This window comes from Oncorhynchus mykiss, chromosome 26, assembly GCF_057628025.1.
Source record: "Oncorhynchus mykiss isolate SJ-2025 chromosome 26, ASM5762802v1, whole genome shotgun sequence".
Taxonomy (NCBI): Eukaryota; Metazoa; Chordata; class Actinopteri; order Salmoniformes; family Salmonidae; genus Oncorhynchus; species Oncorhynchus mykiss.
In genome coordinates, this window is record NC_143047.1 from 46392501 (window position 1) to 46408813 (window position 16313).

At 44.8% G+C, this 16313-nt stretch overlaps 1 protein-coding gene across 1 annotated transcript in view; it reads right to left on the reverse strand.

The window, feature by feature from the left end:
* The window catches only part of LOC110500983 (transient receptor potential cation channel subfamily M member 1), a 95385-nt gene that overhangs the window by 14579 nt on the left and 64493 nt on the right, over positions 1-16313 (reverse strand). Inside the window, exons 27-31 of the mRNA XM_090221658.1 lie at positions 14552-14683; positions 13391-13522; positions 9846-9974; positions 7945-8196; positions 4857-5031 (exon numbers count right to left, since the gene is read on the reverse strand). Of these exons, the coding sequence (XP_090077784.1) occupies positions 4857-5031; positions 7945-8196; positions 9846-9974; positions 13391-13522; positions 14552-14683 (820 nt within the window). The remainder of the gene's footprint in view (positions 1-4856; positions 5032-7944; positions 8197-9845; positions 9975-13390; positions 13523-14551; positions 14684-16313) is intronic.

Sequence of the window (16313 nt, forward strand, 5' to 3'; positions counted from 1 at the left end):
ATGATGTTGTTGTGTCTATAGAGTTTTATAATGGATTGGTGTCTGATCTCTGGATGATGTTGTTGTGTCTATAGAGTTTTATAATGGATTGGTGTCTGATCTCTGGATGATGTTGTTGTGTCTATACCGTCTATAGCGTTTTATAATGGATTGGTGTCTGATCTCTGGATGATGTTGTTGTGTCTATAGAGTTTTATAATGGATTGGTGTCTGATCTCTGGATGATGTTGTTGTGTCTATAGCGTTTTATAATGGATTGGTGTCTGATCTCTGGATGATGTTGTTGTGTCTATAGAGTTTTATAATGGATTGGTGTCTGAACTCTGGATGATGTTGTTGTGTCTATAGAGTTTTATAATGGATTGGTGTCTGATCTCTGGATGATGTTGTTGTGTCTATACCGTCTATAGCGTTTTATAATGGATTGGTGTCTGATCTCTGGATGATGTTGTTGTGTCTATAGAGTTTTATAATGGATTGGTGTCTGATCTCTGGATGATGTTGTTGGGTCTATAGAGTTTTATAATGGATTGGTGTCTGATCTCTGGATGATGTTGTTGTGTCTATATCGTCTATAGAGTTTTATAATGGATTGGTGTCTGATCTCTGGATGATGTTGTTGGGTCTATAGAGTTTTATAATGGGTTGCATGGATTGTACAGTTATGAAAATGTGATTAGACTCTTCCATGCGGGACTGGTTTGTCTTCCTCTGGGCAGAGACTAAAACCACAACACCTCTTACTATCTGAAGCAGTGACATCATCCCAAAGAGGCACCCTATTCCCTCATTGCCTCTGGTCAAAAAGAGTGCACTACATAGGGAATAGGGTGCACTTTGGAATACAACACAGTATCTCTAGCAGGCAGATGATCACGGGAAAAAAGAGGACCAATCCTTTTCCATTTGTTAAGAGAAAAAACACACTTTCTTGTTAGTGGGATCACTTATTAAGGATAAATCAATATCAATATGTATCGTTGGTCACCTGTCTCCAACACACTGTCACCAACACACTGTCACATGTCACCAACACACTGTCACCTGTCTCCAACACACTGTCACCTGTCTCCAACACACTGTCACCAACACACTGTCACCTGTCTCCAACACACTGTCACCAACACACTGTCACCTGTCTCCAACACACTGTCACCAACACACTGTCACCTGTCTCCAACACACTGTCACCTGTCTCCAACACACTGTCACCAACACACTGTCACCTGTCTCCAACACACTGTCACCAACACACTGTCACCTGTCTCCAACACACTGTCACCAACACACTGTCACCTGTCTCCAACACACTGTCACCAACACACTGTCACCTGTCTCCAACACACTGTCACCAACACACTGTCACCTGTCTCCAACACACTGTCACCAACACACTGTCACCTGTCTCCAACACACTGTCACCAACACACTGTCACCTGTCTCCAACACACTGTCACCAACACACTGTCACCAACACACTGTCACCTGTCTCCAACACACTGTCACCAACACACTGTCACCAACACACTGTCACCTGTCTCCAACACACTGTCACCAACACACTGTCACCAACACACTGTCACCTGTCTCCAACACACTGTCACCAACACACTGTCACCTGTCTCCAACACACTGTCACCAACACACTGTCACCTGTCTCCAACACACTGTCACCAACACACTGTCACCTGTCTCCAACACACTGTCACCAACACACTGTCACCTGTCTCCAACACACTGTCACCAACACACTGTCACCTGTCTCCAACACACTGTCACCAACACACTGTCACCAACACACTGTCACATGTCACCAACACACTGTCACCTGTCTCCAACACACTGTCACCAACACACTGTCACATGTCACCAACACACTGTCACCTGTCACCAACACACTGTCACCAACACACTGTCACCTGTCTCCAACACACTGTCACCAACACACTGTCACCTGTCTCCAACACACTGTCACCAACACACTGTCACATGTCACCAACACACTGTCACCTGTCTCCAACACACTGTCACCAACACACTGTCACCTGTCTCCAACACACTGTCACCAACACACTGTCACCTGTCTCCAACACACTGTCACCAACACACTGTCACATGTCACCAACACACTGTCACCTGTCACCAACACACTGTCACCAACACACTGTCACCAACACACTGTCACCAACACACTGTCACCAACACACTGTCTCCAACACACTGTCACCAACACACTGTCACCAACACACTGTCACATGTCACCAACACACTGTCACCTGTCACCAACACACTGTCACCAACACACTGTCACCAACACACTGTCACCAACACACTGCCACCAACACACTGTCTCCAACACACTGTTATAGACATCATATAGACATATAGACATATGTAGAGTTACATCAAGTCGTTAACATCTGGAGTCTGTGTTACTAAACCAATACGTGACTGTATCTGGATTGTGGATATTATTATAGTGTGACACGGGTTATATTATACTATTATTGGGTTAGTGACCAAGGTTATATCACTATGAATTAAATTGAGTGTTATTGTGTTAGTGACCAAGGTTATATCACTAGGAATGAAATTGAGTGTTATTGGGTTAGTGACCAAGGTTATATCACTATGAATTAAATTGAGTGTTATTGGGTTAGTGACCAAGGTTATATCACTAGGAATTAAATTGAGTGTTATTGGGTTAGTGACCAAGGTTATATCACTAGGAATGAAATTGATTGTTATTGTGTTAGTGACCAAGATTATATCACTATGAATTAAATTGAGTGTTATTGTGTTAGTGACCAAGGTTATATCACTATGAATTAAATTGAGTGTTATTGGGTTAGTGACCAAGGTTATATCACTATGAATTAAATTGATTGTTATTGTGTTAGTGACCAAGGTTATATCACTAGGAATGAAATTGATTGTTATTGTGTTAGTGACCAAGGTTATATCACTAGGAATGAAATTGATTGTTATTGTGTTAGTGACCAAGGTTATATCACTATGAATTAAATTGAGTGTTAATGGGTTAGTGACCAAGGTTATATCACTATGAATTAAATTGAGTGTTAATGGGTTAGTGACCAAGGTTATATCACTATGAATTAAATTGAGTGTTATTGGGTTAGTCAACCAGCAGAGGAAGTAAAGGACCACACACACACACACACACACACACACACACACACACACACACACACACACACACACACACACACACGACCAGACCAGACCAGACCAGAACACAAGGTTTGTTCAACTGAGAATGAGACTACAGAGATTAGGACCAGAACACCAGGTTTGTTCCACTGGGATTGAGACTACAGAGATTAGGACCAGAACACAAGGTTTGTTCCACTGGGATTGAGACTACAGAGATTAGGACCAGAACACAAGGTTTGTTCCTCTGGGATTGAGACTACAGAGATTAGGATCAGAACACCAGGTTTGTTCCACTGGGATTGAGACTACAGAGATTAGGACCAGAACACCAGGTTTGTTCCACTGGGAATGAGACTACAGAGATTAGGACCAGAACACAAGGTTTGTTCCACTGGGATTGAGACTACAGAGATTAGGACCAGAACACCAGGTTTGTTACACTGGGATTGAGACTACATAGATTAGGACCAGAACACAAGGTTTGTTCCACTGGGATTGAGACTACAGAGATTAGGACCAGAACACCAGGTTTGTTCCACTGGGATTGAGACTACAGAGATTAGGACCAGAACACAAGGTTTGTTCCACTGGGATTGAGACTACAGAGATTAGGACCAGAACACCAGGTTTGTTCCACTGGGATTGAGACTACAGAGATTAGGACCAGAACACAAGGTTTGTTCCACTGGGATTGAGACTACAGAGATTAGGACCAGAACACCAGGTTTGTTCCACTGGGAATGAGACTACAGAGATTAGGACCAGAACACCAGGTTTGTTCCACTGGGATTGAGACTACAGAGATTAGGACCAGAACACAAGGTTTGTTCCTCTGGGATTGAGACTACAGAGATTAGGATCAGAACACCAGGTTTGTTCCACTGGGATTGAGACTACAGAGATTAGGACCAGAACACAAGGTTTGTTCCACTGGGAATGAGACTACAGAGATTAGGACCAGAACACAAGGTTTGTTCCACTGGGATTGAGACTACATAGATTAGGACCAGAACACAAGGTTTGTTCCACTGGGATTGAGACTACAGAGATTAGGACCAGAACACCAGGTTTGTTCCACTGGGATTGAGACTACAGAGATTAGGACCAGAACACAAGGTTTGTTCCACTGGGATTGAGACTACAGAGATTAGGACCAGAACACCAGGTTTGTTCCACTGGGATTGAGACTACAGAGATTAGGACCAGAACACAAGGTTTGTTCCTCTGGGATTGAGACTACAGAGATTAGGATCAGAACACCAGGTTTGTTCCACTGGGATTGAGACTACAGAGATTAGGACCAGAACACAAGGTTTGTTCCACTGGGAATGAGACTACAGAGATTAGGACCAGAACACAAGGTTTGTTCCACTGGGATTGAGACTACAGAGATTAGGACCAGAACACCAGGTTTGTTCAACTGGGATTGAGACTACAGAGATTAGGACCAGAACACAAGGTTTGTTCCACTGGGATTGAGACTACAGAGATTAGGACCAGAACACCAGGTTTGTTCCACTGGGATTGAGACTACAGAGATTAGGACCAGAACACAAGGTTTGTTCCACTGGGATTGAGACTAAGACAACACACCACCATCACAACCATCATGGGATTAGGATTGAATTGATCATCCGCCCAGGAAACAGGAAACAGAATCTTACTATTAATGCTACTCTTACGGTCTATGGAGTCAGCGAACACTTCCCCATAGATCATCCAGTAAGGCATGTAGAAGATGTTCCTGGCCAGACGCCATGTTGGGATCTCATCAGGGTGCAGGATGGCCTGCCGCGCCACGCCGAAACTCATCAACACCACCAGCATGATCACCACGAAGTACAACATGTCAATCATCTAGAGGACATAGAACACAACATGTCAATCATCTAGAGGACATAGAACACAACATGATCACCACGAAGTACAACATGTCAATCATCTGGAGGACATAGAACACAACATGATCACCACGAAGTACAACATGTCAATCATCTAGAGGACATAGAACCCAACATGATCACCACGAAGTACAACATGTCAATCATCTAGAGGACATAGAACCCAGCATGATCACCACGAAGTACAACATGTCAATCATCTAGAGGACATAGAACCCAACATGTCAGTCATCTAGAGGACATAGAACCCAACATGTCAGTCATCTAGAGGACATAGAACACAACACGTCAGTCATCTAGAGGACATAGAACACAACATGTCAGTAATCTGGAGGACATAGAACACAACATGTCAATCATCTAGAGGACATAGAACACAACATGTCAGTCATCTGGAGGACATAGAACACAACATGTCAGTCATCTAGAGGACATAGAACACAACATGTCAGTCATCTAGAGGACATAGAACACAACATGTCAATCATCTAGAGGACAGAGAACACAACACGTCAGTCATCTGTAGGAAATAGAACACAACATGGACATAGAACACAACATGTCAATCATCTAGAGGACAGAGAACACAACATGTCAATCATCTAGAGGACATAGAACACAACATGGACATAGAACACAACATGTCAGTCATCTAGAGGACATAGAACACTACATGTCAATCATCTAGAGGACAGAGAACACAACACGTCAGTCATCTGTAGGACAGAGAACACAACATGGACATCATCTGGAGGACATAGAACACAACATATCAGTCATCTGGAGGACATAGAACACAACATGTCAATCATTTTAGAGGACAGAGAACACAACATGTCAATCATCTTGAGGACATAGAACACAACATGTCAGTCATCTAGAGAACATAGAACACAACATGTCAGTCATCTAGAGGACATAGAACACAACATGTCAGTCATCTGGAGGACATAGAACACAACATATCAGTCATCTGGAGGACATAGAACACAACATGTCAATCATCTAGAGGACAGAGAACACAACATGTCAATCATCTTGAGGACATAGAACACAACATGTCAGTCATCTAGAGGACATAGAACACAACATGGACATAGAACACAACATGTCAGTCATCTAGAGGACATAGAACACAACATGTCAGTCATCTGGAGGACATAGAACACAACACGTCAGTCATATAGAGGACATAGAACACAACATGTCAGTCATGTAGAGGAGATAGAATACAACACGTCAGTCATATAGAGGACATAGAACACAACACGTCAGTCATCTAGAGGACATAGAACACAACATGTCAGTCATCTAGAGGACATAGAACACAACATGGACATAGAACACAACACGTCAGTCATCTGGGGCCAATTCAGACTGAGGAAATCTATTCCTTTTTTTTCACCACCAACAAAACACCAAACGATGGAATTTCTCGTTGAAGAACGGTGCCTCATCCCTCCAATAGAATGGTGTCTCATCCCTCCAATAGAATGGTGTCTCATCCGTCCAATAGAATGGTGCCTCATCCCTCCAATAGAATGGTGCCTCATCCCTCCAATAGAATGGTGCCTCATCCCTCCAATAGAATGGTGCCTCATCCCTCCAATAGAATGGTGCCTCATCCCTCCAATAGAATGGTGTCTCATCCCTCCAATAGAATGGTGCCTCATCCCTCCAATAGAATGGTGCCTCATCCCTCCAATAGAATGGTGCCTCATCCCTCCAATAGAATGGTGCCTCATCCCTCCAATAGAATAGTGCCTCATCCCTCCAATAGAATGGTGCCTCATCCCTCCAATAGAACGGTGTCTTATCCCTCCAATAGAATGGTGCCTCATCCCTCCAATAGAACTGTGTCTCATCCCTCCAATAGAGAGTTCCAGACACTTGTAGAATCTATGAGGAGGTGCATTGAAGCTGTTCTGACTGGTGGTGACCCAACGCCCCTATAAACACACTTTATGTTGGCGTTTCCTTTATTTTGACAGTTACCTGTTTATACACAAACATTTACCTATATACACACACACATGTACCTATATATACACACATTTACCTATATATACACACATTTACCTATATACACACACATTTACCTATATATACACACATTTACCTATATATACACACATTTACCTATCCTATATATACACACATTTACCTATATATACACATTTACCTATATACACACATTTACCTATATATACACACATTTACCTATTTATACACACATTTACCTATATATATATACACATTTACCTATATATACACACATTTACCTATATATACACACATTTACCTATATATACACACATTTACCTATATATACACACATTTACCTATATATACACACATTTACCTATATATACACACATTTACCTATATACACACATTTACCTATATACACACATTTACCTATATACACACATTTACCTATATACACACATTTACCTATATATACACACATTTACCTATATATACACACACTTACCTATATATACACACATTTACCTATATACACACACATTTACCTATATACACACATTTACCTATATATACACACATTTACCTATATATACACCCATTTACCTATATATACACACATTTACCTATATATACACACATTTACCTATATACACACATTTACCTATATATACACACATTTACCTATATATACACACATTTACCTATATACACACATTTACCTATATATACACATTTACCTATATACACACATTTACCTATATACACACATTTACCTATATATACACACATTTACCTATATATACACATTTACCTATATATACACACACATTTCATATTACAATAGCCAGCCAAGACAGTCAAAACCAAACCAAAGCCTCACCATTTTCCCGATCATCATGACGTAGGGTCCCAGGTACTTGTTGACCCCGAAGATGTCGAGCACCCTGATGTACCAGAAGATGATGTCCACGCAGTAGATGACCCGTCCGATGCCCAACAGGGGCTCGCTCTGCAGCCTCAGCATCAGGCCCAGGAGGAAGGTAAAGATGGCCGCCGCGTCTGTGATGTTCCAGTACTCTTCGGCCCAAACATTGATCTTCTGCTTCAGCTTCCCCGGCTCTGACATCAGGATCTGTATTGGGGCAGCAACAGCAGGGACGGACTAGGATCAGAACTGAGAAATCGGGCCTGGGCGTAAGACCCCTACATCGACCCGTATTTTCCCTGGAGGCCTTCAACCCGGGCTTTTTTTAGTTTGAGGACCCCAGATACTGTACCTTTCTTCAATTGTTCTAGACATTCCCTTTCTAATTATCTCCAGTCGCAGGGTGATGGTGTGAGACGTTACCTGTCTGAGACGTTACCTGTCTGAGACGTTACCTGTCTGAGACGTTACCTGTCTGAGACGTTACCTGTCTGACTGTGATGGTGTGAGACGTTACCTGTCTGACTGTGATGGTGTGAGACGTTACCTGTCTGAGACGTTACCTGTCTGACTGTGATGATGTGAGACGTTACCTGTCTGAGACATTACCTGTCTGACTGTGATGATGTGAGACGTTACCTGTCTGACTGTGATGATGTGAGATGTTACCTGTCTGACTGTGATGATGTGAGATGTTACCTGTCTGACTGTGATGATGTGAGACGTTACCTGTCTGAGACGTTATCTGTCTAACTGTGATGACGTGAGAAGTTACCTGTCTGAGACGTTACCTGTCTGACTGTGATGATGTGAGACGTTACCTGTCTGACTGTGATGATGTGAGACGTTACCTGTCTAACTGTGATGATGTGAGACGTTACCTGTCTGAGACGTGATGATGTAAGACGTTACCTGTCTGAGACGTTACCTGTCTGAGACGTCACCTGTATAACTGTGATGATGTGAGACGTTACCTGTCTGACTGTGATGATGTAAGACGTTACCTGTCTGAGACGTCACCTGTATAACTGTGATGATGTGAGACGTTACCTGTATAACTGTGATAATGTGAGACGTTACCTGTCTGAGACGTCACCTGTATAACTGTGATGATGTGAGACGTTACCTGTCTAACTGTGATGATGTGAGACGTTACCTGTCTGACTGTGATGATGTGAGACGTTACCTGTCTGAGACGTTACCTGTCTGAGACGTTACCTGTCTGAGACGTTACCTGTCTGACTGTGATGATGTGAGACGATACCTGTCTGAGACGTTACCTGTCTGAGACGTTACCTGTCTGACTGTGATGATGTGAGATGTTACCTGTCTGAGACGTTACCTGTCTGAGATGTTACCTGTCTGAGACGTTACCTGTCTGACTGTGATGATGTGAGACGTTACCTGTCTGAGACGTTACCTGTCTGAGACGTTACCTGTCTGAGACGTTACCTGTCTGACTGTGATGATGTGAGACGTTACCTGTCTGAGACGTTACCTGTCTGAGACGTTACCTGTCTGACTGTGATGATGTGAGACGATACCTGTCTGAGACGTTACCTGTCTGAGACGTTACCTGTCTGACTGTGATGATGTGAGATGTTACCTGTCTGAGACGTTACCTGTCTGAGACGTTACCTGTCTGAGACGTTACCTGTCTGACTGTGATGATGTGAGACGTTACCTGTCTGAGACGTTACCTGTCTGAGACGTTACCTGTCTGAGACGTTACCTGTCTGACTGTGATGATGTGAGACGTTACCTGTCTGAGACGTTACCTGTCTGAGACGTTACCTGTCTGACTGTGATGATGTGAGACGTTACCTGTCTGAGACGTTACCTGTCTGAGACGTTACCTGTCTGACTTTCTCCATTCCCAGAGTGATGATGTAAGAGATGACGATCCACTCCTGCAGGGACGGCCAGCGTTCCATCTTGACCAGGATGATGTAGTTGTACAAACACAGGTAGGCCAGGTAGGAGATCTGAGGAGACACGGAAAACAGCTCAGAGCTTTTAGGAGAACATGGACACAAGACCAGAGGTGGGGGCAACAGTGGTGTTTTAGGACACAAGACCAGAGGTCAGGGCAGTAGTGGTGTTTTAGGACACAAGACCAGAGGTGGGGGCAGTAGTGGTGTTTTAGGACACAAGACCAGAGGTGGGGTAGTAGTGGCGTTTTAGGACACAAGACCAGAGGTGGGGCAACAGTGGTGTTTTAGGACACAAGACCAGAGGTGGGGGCAGCAGTGGCGTTTTAGGACACAAGACCAGAGGTGGGGGTAGCAGTGGTGTTTTAGGACACAAGACCAGAGGTCAGGGCAGTAGTGGTGTTTTAGGACACAAGACCAGAGGTGGGGGCAGTAGTGGTGTTTTAGGACACAAGACCAGAGGTCAGGGCAGTAGTGGTGTTTTAGGACACAAGACCAGAGGTCAGGGCAGTAGTGGTGTTTTAGGACACAAGACCAGAGGTGGGGGCAGTAGTGGTGTTTTAGGACACAAGACCAGAGGTGGGGGCAACAGTGGTGTTTTAGGACACAAGGCCAGAGGTGGGGGGTAGTAGTGGTGTTTTAGGACACAAGACCAGAGGTGGGGGCAGTAGTGGTGTTTTAGGACACAAGACCAGAGGTGGGGGCAGTAGTGGTGTTTTAGGACACAAGACCAGAGGTGGGGGCAGTAGTGGCGTTTTAGGACACAAGACCAGAGGTGGGGCAACAGTGGTGTTTTAGGACACAAGACCAGAGGTGGGGGCAGCAGTGGCGTTTTAGGACACAAGACCAGAGGTGGGGGTAGCAGTGGTGTTTTAGGACACAAGACCAGAGGTCAGGGCAGTAGTGGTGTTTTAGGACACAATACCAGAGGTGGGGGCAGTAGTGGTGTTTTAGGACACAAGACCAGAGGTCAGGGCAGTAGTGGTGTTTTAGGACACAAGACCAGAGGTCAGGGCAGTAGTGGTGTTTTAGGACACAAGACCAGAGGTGGGGGCAGTAGTGGTGTTTTAGGACACAAGACCAGAGGTGGGGGCAACAGTGGTGTTTTAGGACACAAGGCCAGAGGTGGGGGGTAGTAGTGGTGTTTTAGGACACAAGACCAGAGGTGGGGGCAGTAGTGGTGTTTTAGGACACAAGACCAGAGGTGGCGGCATCAGTGGTGTTTTAGGACACAAGACCAGAGGTCAGGGCAGTAGTGGTGTTTTAGGACACAAGACCAGAGGTGGGGGCAACAGTGGTGTTTTAGGACACAAGACCAGAGGTGGCGGCAGTAGTGGCGTTTTAGGACACAAGGCCAGAGGTGGGGGCAGCAGTGGCGTTTTAGGACACAAGACCAGAGGTGGGGGCAGTAGTGGTGTTTTAGGACACAAGACCAGAGGTGGGGGCAGTAGTGGCGTTTTAGGACACAAGACCAGAGGTGGGGGCAGTAGTGGCGTTTTAGGACACAAGACCAGAGGTCAGGGCAGCAGTGGTGTTTTAGGACACAAGACCAGAGGTCGGGCAGTAGTGGTGTTTTAGGACACAAGACCAGAGGTCGGGCAGTAGTGGTGTTTTAGGACACAAGACCAGAGGTCGGGCAGTAGTGGTGTTTTAGGACACAAGACCAGAGGTCAGGGCAGTAGTGGTGTTTTAGGACACAAGGCCAGAGGTCAGGGCAGTAGTGGTGTTTTAGGACACAAGACCAGAGGTCGGGGCAGTAGTGGTGTTTTAGGACACAAGACCAGAGGTGGGGGCAGCAGTGGTGTTTTAGGACGCAAGACCAGAGGTCGGGGCAGTAGTGGTGTTTTAGGACACAAGACCAGAGGTCGGGGCAGTAGTGGTGTTTTAGGACACAAGACCAGAGGTCAGGGCAGCAGTGGCGTTTTAGGACACAAGACCAGAGGTCGGGGCACCAGTGGTGTTTTAGGACACAAGACCAGAGGTGGGGGCAGCAGTGGCGTTTTAGGACACAAGGCCAGAGGTCGGGGCAGTAGTGGTGTTTTAGGACACAAGACCAGAGGTCAGGGCAGTAGTGGTGTTTTAGGACACAAGACCAGAGGTCGGGGCAGTAGTGGCGTTTTAGGACACAAGACCAGAGGTCAGGGCAGTAGTGGTGTTTTAGGACACAAGACCAGAGGTGGGGGCAGCAGTGGCGTTTTAGGACACAAGGCCAGAGGTCGGGGCAGTAGTGGTGTTTTAGGACACAAGACCAGAGGTCAGGGCAGTAGTGGTGTTTTAGGACACAAGACCAGAGGTCGGGACAGTAGTGGTGTTTTAGGACACAAGACCAGAGGTGGGGGGTAGTAGTGGTGTTTTAGGACACAAGACCAGAGGTCAGGGCAGTAGTGGTGTTTTAGGACACAAGACCAGAGGTCGGGGCAGCAGTGGTGTTTTAGGACACAAGACCAGAGGTGGGGGCAGTAGTGGTGTTTTAGGACACAAGACCAGAGGTCAGGGCAGTAGTGGCGTTTTAGGACACAAGACCAGAGGTCGGGCAGTAGTGGTGTTTTAGGACACAAGACCAGAGGTGGGGGCAACAGTGGTGTTTTAGGACACAAGACCAGAGGTGGGGGCAGTAGTGGTGTTTTAGGACACAAGACCAGAGGTGGGGGCAGCAGTGGTGTTTTAGGACACAAGACCAGAGGTCAGGGCAGCAGTGGTGTTTTAGGACACAAGACCAGAGGTGGGGGGTAGTAGTGGTGTTTTAGGACACAAGACCAGAGGTCAGGGCAGTAGTGGTGTTTTAGGACACAAGACCAGAGGTCGGGGCAGTAGTGGTGTTTTAGGACACAAGACCAGAGGTGGGGGGTAGTAGTGGTGTTTTAGGACACAAGACCAGAGGTCAGGGCAGTAGTGGTGTTTTAGGATACAAGACCAGAGGTCGGGGCAGCAGTGGTGTTTTAGGACACAAGACCAGAGGTGGGGGCAGTAGTGGTGTTTTAGGACACAAGACCAGAGGTGGGGGCAACAGTGGTGTTTTAGGACACAAGACCAGAGGTGGGGGCAGTAGTGGTGTTTTAGGACACAAGACCAGAGGTCAGGGCAGTAGTGGCGTTTTAGGACATAAGACCAGAGGTCAGGGCAGTAGTGGTGTTTTAGGACACAAGACCAGAGGTCAGGGCAGTAGTGGTGTTTTAGGACACAAGACCAGAGGTCAGGGCAGTAGTGGCGTTTTAGGCCACAAGACAAAGTGCTGTCGATCAATAATCACACATCTTCAGATCACCATTAGCTGATATCATATTATCATTATATTAAATAGTATTATATTATCTGTGGATAAGGTCTATTTGTCACCTCTGTGTCGATAGTCATTTCAAAACGACAAAACCAAGGTTTCACAAAAGTACATTTCCAAAGTGTGTGGTGTTGAGAAATGCTTCCTAAATAACATTTATTGTTTTTTAAAGATGTATTAAAAGTCTACTTGCTGTGTTGAACCAGAATTTTGTGAAAGGAGTGTTGTAGAATTCATAGATCTTCTTTCCGATTGGAACTCTTCTCTTTTTAACGGCGCTTTCTTCTTCATCCCCCTTTCTGGACACCGCATCAGCATTCACTTCCTGAAAGCATGGATCGACAGAAACAACCGCCATGAATTTTACATTCACTTCCTGAAAGCATGGTCGACAGAAACAACCGTCATGAATTTACATTCACTTCCTGAAAGCATGGATCGACAGAAACAACTGTCATGAATTTACATTCACTTCCTGAAAGCATGGATCGACAGAAACAACTGCCATGAATTTACATTCACTTCCTGAAAGCATGGATCGACAGAAACAACTGCCATGAATTTTACATTCACTTCCTGAAAGCATGGTCGACAGAAACAACTGCCATGAATTTTACATTCACTTCCTGAAAGCATGGGGCGACAGAAACAACCACCATGAATTTACATTCACTTCCTGAAAGCATGGTCGACAGAAACAACCACCATGAATTTACAAACACTTCCTGAAAGCATGGTCGACAGAAACAACTGCCATGAATTTACATTCACTTCCTGAAAGCATGGTCGACAGAAACAACTGCCATGAATTTACATTCACTTCCTGAAAGCATGGTCGACAGAAACAACCGCCATGAATTTACAAACACTTCCTGAAAGCTTGGTCGACAGAAACAACCACCATGAATTTACATTCACTTCCTGAAAGCATGGTCGACAGAAACAACCACCATGAATTTACATTCACTTCCTGAAAGCATGGGTCGACAGAAACAACCACCATGAATTTACATTCACTTCCTGAAAGCATGGTCGACAGAAACAACCGGCATGAATTTACATTCACTTCCTGAAAGCATGGGTCGACAGAAACAACCACCATGAATTTACATTCACTTCCTGAAAGCATGGTCGACAGAAACAACCGCCATGAATTTACACACAGGACTTTACAGTACATTTGAATGTAGTATTAAATGTAAAGTAGTATTAATTATTATTATTTTAAAAAACAGATAAACCAACCAAGCAAGCAACCAATCCACTGATGATCGACCGAACAATCAATCAATAAATCAATCAATCAATTAATCAATCAATCAACCAATCAGATTGCTTGACTGTCAGCGTTCACCTTGCTGGATTTATTGTCGTCGTCTTTGTCCTTCGCCTCTTCGTTCTCCGCTGGGGCTTGACATGTCACTTCCTCCCCGAGTCGAAAATCCATGAGGAGAATCGAAGGTGGGAAAATTATGCCAAATATCACCTGTGGGACACAGAGATGAGAAGAAGAAGGATTTCAGTTGAACTGCTATTTGTCTCAAACACCAAAATGACACAAAACCACACATTCTCGACCAGTTATTAGTGTATTACATATTTATAAACCAGTGTGTTAGCCTAATGTAAAGTGTGACCAGTGTGTTAGCCTAATGTAAAGTGTGACCAGTGTGTTAGCTTTAAAGGATCTCTCTCTCTCTTTCAATTTTCGCCTAAAATGACATACACAAATCTATAGTTCAGGACCTGAAGCAAGAATATGCATATTATTTATACAGTTTGACAGGAAACACTTTGGAGTTAAATTAATGTAGGATAATATAACATATTAGATCTGGTAAAAGATAATACAATGAAAAAACGTGTTTACATTTTTTTTTTTACCATCATCTTTGAAATGCAAGAGAAAGGCCATAATGTATTATTCCAGCCCAGGTGCAATTTAGATTTTGCCCACTAGATGGCAACAGTGTATGTGTGCAAAGTTTTATATGGATCCAATGAACCACTGTATTTCTGTTCAAAATGTTGTATCAAGCCCAAATGTGCCAAATTGGTTTATTAATACATTTTTAAGTTCATAACTGTGCACTCTCCTCAAACAATAGCATTGTATTATTTCACTGTAATAGCTACTGTAATTTGGACAGTGCATTTAGATTAACAAGAATTTAAGCTTTCTGTCAATATCAGATATGTCTATATCCTGGGAAATATTATTGTTACTTACAACCTCATGCTAATCACATTAGCCTAGATTAGCTCAACCGTCCCGCGGGGGACCCACAGATCATGTAGAGTTTTTTTTTTTTTTTTTAATTTTTACCCCTTTTTCTCCCCAATTTCGTAGTATCCAATTGTTGTCTCATCGCTACAACTCCCGTACGGGCTCGGGATAGACGAAGGTTGAAAGTCATGCGTCCTCCGATACACAACCCAACCAAGCCGCTGCTTCTTTAACACAGCGCACATCCAACCCGGAAGCCAGCCAGAGGAAACACCGTGCACCTGGCCACCTTGGTTAGCGCCCAGCCCGCCACAGGAGTGCGCGATGAGACAAGGACACCCCTACCGACCAAGCCCTCCCTAACCCGGGCGACGCTAGGCCAATTGTGCGTCGCCCCACGGACCTCCCGGTCGCGGCCGGTTACGACAGAGCCTGGGCGCGAACCCAGGGACTCTGATGGCACAGTTGGCGCTGCAGTACAGCGCCCTTAACCACTGCGCCACCCGGGAGGCCCTTGTAGAGGTTTTAACCCCTTAAGGTCAATGTCTGCACCCTGCCTCTGTCAGTTTAAGCTAGAGATACACCACATACACCAGCAGTGTGTGGATTTGGCTTTTTCAGCCACACCCATTACGGACAGAGCTCAGTGGCTTTCAATGTGGCACCGTCATAGTATGCCACCTTTTCAAGCAAGTCAGTTCATTACATTTCTGCCCTGCTAGGCCCCGATCAGCTGTAAGTGCTGTTATTGTGAAGTGGAAACGTCTAGGAGCAACAACGGCTCAGCCGTGAAGTGGTAGGCCACACAAGCTCACAGAACGGGGCCGCTGAGTGCTGAAGAAGCGCGTATCACGTAAAATGGTCTGTCCTCGGTTACAACACTCACTGC